The sequence below is a fragment of the Anarrhichthys ocellatus genome, unplaced genomic scaffold (assembly GCF_004355925.1).
Source record: "Anarrhichthys ocellatus isolate YVR2014 unplaced genomic scaffold, GSC_Weel_1.0 scaffold107, whole genome shotgun sequence".
In the NCBI taxonomy this organism is placed as follows: domain Eukaryota; kingdom Metazoa; phylum Chordata; class Actinopteri; order Perciformes; family Anarhichadidae; genus Anarrhichthys; species Anarrhichthys ocellatus.
Genome location: NW_022280137.1, coordinates 334,102 through 340,578, shown reverse-complemented (window position 1 = coordinate 340,578; position 6,477 = coordinate 334,102). Strand labels below are relative to the sequence as shown.

Here is a 6,477-nt window from a genome sequence, read left to right as displayed (position 1 = left end):
GTGTGTGTGTGTGTGTGTGTGTGTGTGTGTGTGTGTGTGTGTGTGTGAGTGAGTGTGTAGTTCACAAATATTCAGGGAGAAGACGCCCTTGACAAAAGGAAAGCAGAAATCAAACAAGGAGTTTCTTTTTTTTTGCACATATATTATATATTTTGTCGAGTTGTCATATAGTCACGCATGAATGCTGTCCCTTGTGGGATACCATACAGTAGGTGACTCTGCACTGTTAGCAACAATAATAGCATTTTTTTTAACCTTAAAGCAACTCAGTGTGCAGTCATAAGCAGTTAAAATATCATCACCACTGTCAAAAGTACACACAACCCACTGTAAAAAAAAACAATGATATATAAATAATGAATAAAGCAGAACTTTAAAAAATGGACCAGTAAAGGAGAACAGCTTAGGTCAGTGAGGAAAACAGTACATCTTCTCAAAAACTGTATAGAAGAAGTGGAAGTTGTTGGTTTGTGGACCTTGAGCCTTGAGTTTGGCTTTTTGCAACCCAAAGTAACACGAGAGGCTGGAGCTAAGTACATCCAACCTTGAATAAGACATTTTTAGGCAAACAGAATGTTACAAATAACTTTCATGAGCTGAAAAAACACTCTAAAGGGTAGCCCCGCCCTAAAGCATATCCTGCTTTATGGTCTATTTGACTCTAAATGGACCATCATTTACTAAATGAACATCATCCTGTATTGAAGAAGACTTGAAACTAGAGATTGAGACCATAAACTCATGTTTACAATGTTTACTGAGGTAATAAATCAAGAGAGAAGTAGAGTCATTTTCTCATAGACTTCTATACAATCAGAGGAGTCGCCCCCTGACGGTCAGTAGAGAGAATGCAAGTTGAAGGCACCTCCGCATTGGCTTCACTTTTCAGGCCCTGAGGTTGCATCTTCTATTCAAAAGTGAGTTTTGTTTCCAGACTTCCAGAAGTTTCTTAAATGTAGTGTATCGATGTGTTACTGTCGCTACAATTTCCTTAGAAAAGGACAAAAATGCACATAAAATCTGATCAACAGGGGGAAAAGAAAATCGCTAATTTGACTGCAAGATGTTTGCAATTGTGCTCGTTAGATGTGTGTGTGTGTGTGTGTGTGTGTGTGTGTGTGTGTGTGTGTGTGTGTGTGTGTGTGTCTGTGTTTGCTCTATTGCTTTGCTCAGTAGTTATAAACAAGATTGTGCTCTGTTGCATTTGAAGCTTCATTGAAACTACACTGTCTGCATTTGTCTCCGTGCCAACATGTTTATTCTGTGCGTAAAGAATCCTGAGCTACAACCGCCTGCGGTGCATCCCAGTGAGGGCGTTCGATGGACTCAAGTCTCTCCGTCTGCTGTGAGTATCCATCCACACTTTTGCCATCCAGAATCTTTTCTACATTTCTCTGACCCTCTTTCTCTCTCTTCCTCTGTATCTTGCCCCCTTCTTAGGTCTCTCCACGGCAACGACATATCACTGATACCAGAGGGAGCTTTCAAAGACCTGTCGTCGCTCTCCCATCTGTGAGTAACGCACACACGTCTTTCTCTAGGACTGAGGACTTTTTACCTTATAGAATTGCAAATTACGGGGAAATACATTACCATGACAAAAGGAGCCTTTTCTCGTCATCCGAGAGGAAAGCATCTCTTCAGCGAGGCTTCTCTGTGAACGGGCCAGGCGGCTGAAAGTAACCGAGCAACCAACCCACATACAGCTATCTCCTTTCTCCTGCTCTCCTCTTCGTCTATAGTATTCCATGATATTTGCTATTGAAAGTAAAGGCTAGTGTTTGTATGCTGGGATTCCTTTCCTCCTCTGAGCAACAAGGGAACAACTGGATTCATTGGATATGGATATTTCTTTGCTAAACAATGGATTTTTAGGGCATCTGCTGAATTGATTTACTGCAAGACAGCCGGGAACAGTTCAATGCACTAACTAAGAAAACAGAAAAGTGGACTTCAGACACTGGAGAACTATTACTTTACTCTCTCCTCACTTTACCAATGTTTATCAAGCACTTTTTTAGTTGCCTGGTTGCCCCAAGGGGCGCTCGCGAGGAACAGCACCATGGATAGCGCTTGTGACAGGCTGCTGCTTGTTTCTAGTTATGTTCCATCTCTACCACAACAGAAATGCAAGCCTGGGAATGGGAAATTCCTTCCTCTTTGACCACTATAATAGTTTGGTCAGATCAAGGAGCAGTAGCCCCAACCAATAAACGCACGTGGACGTAGATCATGTATAACTGTACAGGTATAATTTACCAGAAATTTGAGCAGATTGTGGTGAAGTTTGCTACAGCAACCAAATGTGTCTGCACGAAGCTATCACTAGGGTGACAGTCGGGTTATGAAGGCAGCGCTGTAGAATCACGCCAACATGATTTACAAATCAATGAGCCAATCGTTGCGGAGCACGATTAAAGTAGATGATGCTAATAAGCTCATGCAAGTGCGACTTCAGTGCCCTGCCTGGATCAATGCTCTGTTAAGCTTAGTTCATACTCGCCGTAGTGAAGCTGGTGCGAGGCGTGCGCGTGCCCCAAAATGACGTGATCACGGCCGGCACGTGATTATGCAAGTGGTCATGGCGCTTGGTCGTGGACCTCTGCATTTTTGTAACTTGGCACGCGCAATCACCTGACTGTCATAAATACTTAACTGATGAAAACACTATTTACATGTCTAGGGATTATGCATGTAAATAGATGCTTTAAAAATCTTCATCCAAGTATTTTGCAGCCAAATCAAATAGTTTACAGGATATTCAACATTTGTTTCTTAACAATGCATTTAATTCTTGACTTGTTTCTTTACAGGGCTTCTATAAAGGCTATAAAGTAGTTTATGAATATGAGATATGAGTTTACAGATAATTACAGTCCCTCCTCGGCATGGTGGAGGTTGGTTTATTGTTTTCTGCCGGTTACAACTACAGTCTCTGGTTTACGCCCTCTGGCGTTTTAGAGAATAATGCAGCATAGAGTATAAACGCCTCCTTTCATGCTCGGAAGTTGTGAAAAAAAAGGAGCAGGAGCAGGAAAAACAACTTTATGGCAAGTGTTTTTTGAAGTTTGAGAAAATACCCCCAGCAGCACTGCTACCAGCATGAGATACACTCTAACGATCTCCGCTTCAGTCTGTTAGTTATAGTAGAGATATATAGATTATATGTATAATTTGACAGGGACGTACAACTGAGTCCGTAGGTATTCAGACTTCTTTTGTTTTGGCTCTCTATTCCAGCCCGTTAGATCTATAAAAAAAAAGTTTTCCTCCTGCTATCACAATTGAACATTGTTCTCTCTCTCTCTCTCTCTCTCTCTCTCTCTCTCTCTCTCTCTCTCTCTCTCTCTCTCTCTCTCTCTCTCTCCGGCTGGCAGGGCGCTGGGGGCCAACCCCCTGCACTGCGACTGCCACATGCAGTGGCTGTCAGACTGGGTGAAGAGCGGCTACAAGGAGCCCGGCATCGCCCGCTGCGCCGGGCCCGGCGACATGACCGACAAACTGCTGCTCACCACGCCCTCCAAAAAGTTCACCTGCACAGGTAAAACACACGCTGCCGAACACGCCAGCAGATGAATACACACTTTTATGTTGAGTGTACAAATGCACTTTAATTGGAGTCCAAAAGCAAAGCATGCACACACACATATATACTTTGCAGACAAGCAGACTAATAATATGCATCAAATACACATGTTGATGAGGACTCCCAGAGGAGACCACAAGTTGCCTTTTACAAATCGTAGAACACCCATATTTGCTTTTTTTTTCACATTTATGACGGTGTATTTATAGTTTTTACAGCATTTTATGAGCCGATATCAGTGAGGGTTTTTACTGGTCGACATCCAAACGTTTGTATTTAAATTTATATAAAAAAACTCCAAGATCCCAAAATGTTCTTGTGAGCATGATTGTGGTTGTAGCTCATCATACTGCAAAGTGCCGCTGACTGTTGAACCTTTAAACCTCATGACATCACATTAACTCTGAACATATGACTGAAGCCTAATCTTTAACCTAATCTAACTGACTGCACTGTAGAAGTCCCGGGGCCTTGTGGTTTCCTGGTGCCAGGTAAAGTAGCCGATCGCGTCCCAGTGCCTCCTCCTCAGTCTCTCCTTCCCCCCCAGCTCCTCCCGAGACAGTTCTCCTCGTCCTCTTGAGCCCGGCCGAACCGAACCGCTCTGCTTCCCGTTCACCCCTCGTGTCCTGACCGTTGATGTGCGTCCCAGTTGTTACAGCTTGATGTCCTGTCATGGAATGTGGAAATACGCGTGTGTCCTCTTGTGCATGTCATGACCCTGCAAAGAAAATCTAATTGTCATTTACTCTTGTTTATTACGTAGTTTATATATGACTATTATTATTATTAAGTGCCTACCTTATACTAACAGTGCAGGTATTAATTTTTTCCTTACAAATCAGTATATTTCTCTCATAAACAGGCATATTTCATAATCGCTATTTAAAAATGCCCCAAAAAAATCCCCCCTTTTTTTTTTGCAGTACAAAAAGTTGACTTGCGTTGATGCATGGTTTCATGCAGGTCCCTGATGATGTACAGCTGTCAGTGTGTATGTCTCCCTATGTATTCTGACTCGTCTTACTCCCCCAAATGCAGAACGTTATATAAAGCTACTCCTCTCTTTGGTGTGTGTGTGTGTGTGTGTTTGCGTTGCACAGGTCCGGTAGACGTGAGTATCCAGGCGAAGTGCGAGCCCTGCCTGTCCAACCCCTGCAAGAACGACGGCACCTGCTCCAACGACCCGGTGCACTACTACCGCTGCACCTGCCCCTACGGGTTCAAGGTACAGTCACCTGCGGAAAGCCAAAAGGGTCGCGGTTCACTTGCAGATACTTTATTTTGGAAAGCGCTCAATGGGGTGCGTGTTTGTGTTTTTGCAGGGACAGAACTGCGAGGAGCCCATTCATGCCTGTATCGCTAACCCGTGCCAGAATGGTGGCATTTGCCACCTGAAGGAAGGAGAAGGAAGCAACTTTTGGTGAGATTACATTTTTTTTAAACTGGTTATTATTGTCTATTATCCCTATATTACAGAGGCTTTCTATATCAGATTACTTGTCTCGAGGTGTGCTACTCAACTTTAATAAAACTATGTAATGTCTTCTGTGGGTCTGGTGGGAGGTTTCTGAAGTCTGAAAAAGTAACCTTGACGATAAAGGGAGAATTGTCGGATTCACCCTTTTTGACTTAGATCTCGGGCTCTGTTGCACCAGTGTTTGACCTTTCTTTTTTGAAATCTGTCACTTTTGAGTCCCGCAACTTAATGGAAGTGTGATGCGAAATTTCCGTAGTGTTGTCACATTCTACACATAAAATAAATACAATTGAAATGTGAAAGCTCCCCATATGTCTGTTTTGTCCATTGCATTGTGAAACTTTATGTTCACATGTACTTTGTGGTACGGTAGAGCCAGGAAATAGCTCACCTTCATTCCCTCCTCCTTCTAATCAACTGATTAGCCGATAAGGAACAGGAAATGAGCGTTCATGTGTTTGCTGCAGCCTCAGATCTTTGCGATGAAGTTGGTGAGTAAACTGTTCTCATAAATGACCAAAAGGATGGACACAGCTTTTGATCTGCCATCACTTTCCAACTGGACAAAAGTGAAATGTCCTGGAAAATCACGTGTTGTCCTGGAACATTATTTCAATATTCTCCAATTATTTCAACAAGCTATGTTCAGGATCATAATAAAGTTTAGCTGCTTTTATTTTTATTGTTCTATGAACAGTTTGTCATCATTTCTGAGCACGTGAAAATGATCTGGAGAACAAAGTGGCAACCCGGACATTCGTGTTCATCCGTTGAGCTCTTGCTACTGTACCTGGAGGTTTCTGACGTAAAGCCAGCATCAGTTTGAGAAGATGTCTATTCAGAGATGTTCATTTTAACGAGGAGGTTAAGCTGTTTAGGTGATACAGTAACGGGAGGGGGAGCTGACGCCTCTCTGCACCAGCCACACAGACCGAACCACCATCACGCCGCCTTCTGTCTCTTTCCTTGTCTTCCTCTCCATGTGTGCGTTTCCATCTCTGCATGAGGGTGGAATATTGATCGTGAAGAGCTGTCGTTGACTACATAATGAGATATTGATCCACCCAGTGTGTGCCGCATAAGAGCTCTTTATTAGACTCATGATATACCACTCTGTGTGTGTATGTGTGTGTGTGTGTGTGTGTGTGTGTACGCAGTAATAAACCTGAGTAGTAGTTACAGAGTTGAAGCACGCTTAGGTTAACAGAATAATGACTCTCTACTGGGGATATGTAGATGGAGCTGACACTGCTGTTATGAGTGTGTGTGTGTGTGTGTGTGTGAGTGTCATCCAGAGGTCCCGAAGATTTCCGTTGGCGACGTTCTTTGTGCACGAAATGTGTTCCACCTTTGATACCTCGCTCACATGTGTGTGTGTGTGTGTGTGTGTGTGTGTGTGTGTGTGTGTGTGTGT

General features: G+C 43.2%; 1 protein-coding gene across 1 annotated transcript in view; it reads left to right on the top strand.

Annotated features, from left to right (window-relative positions):
- slit2 (slit homolog 2 (Drosophila)) overlaps positions 1-6,477 on the top strand; it is an 85,957-nt gene that overhangs the window by 66,565 nt on the left and 12,915 nt on the right. Inside the window, exons 23-27 of the mRNA XM_031876310.1 lie at positions 1,274-1,345; positions 1,441-1,512; positions 3,378-3,541; positions 4,687-4,811; positions 4,909-5,006. Coding sequence (XP_031732170.1) covers positions 1,274-1,345; positions 1,441-1,512; positions 3,378-3,541; positions 4,687-4,811; positions 4,909-5,006 — 531 coding nt within the window. The remainder of the gene's footprint in view (positions 1-1,273; positions 1,346-1,440; positions 1,513-3,377; positions 3,542-4,686; positions 4,812-4,908; positions 5,007-6,477) is intronic.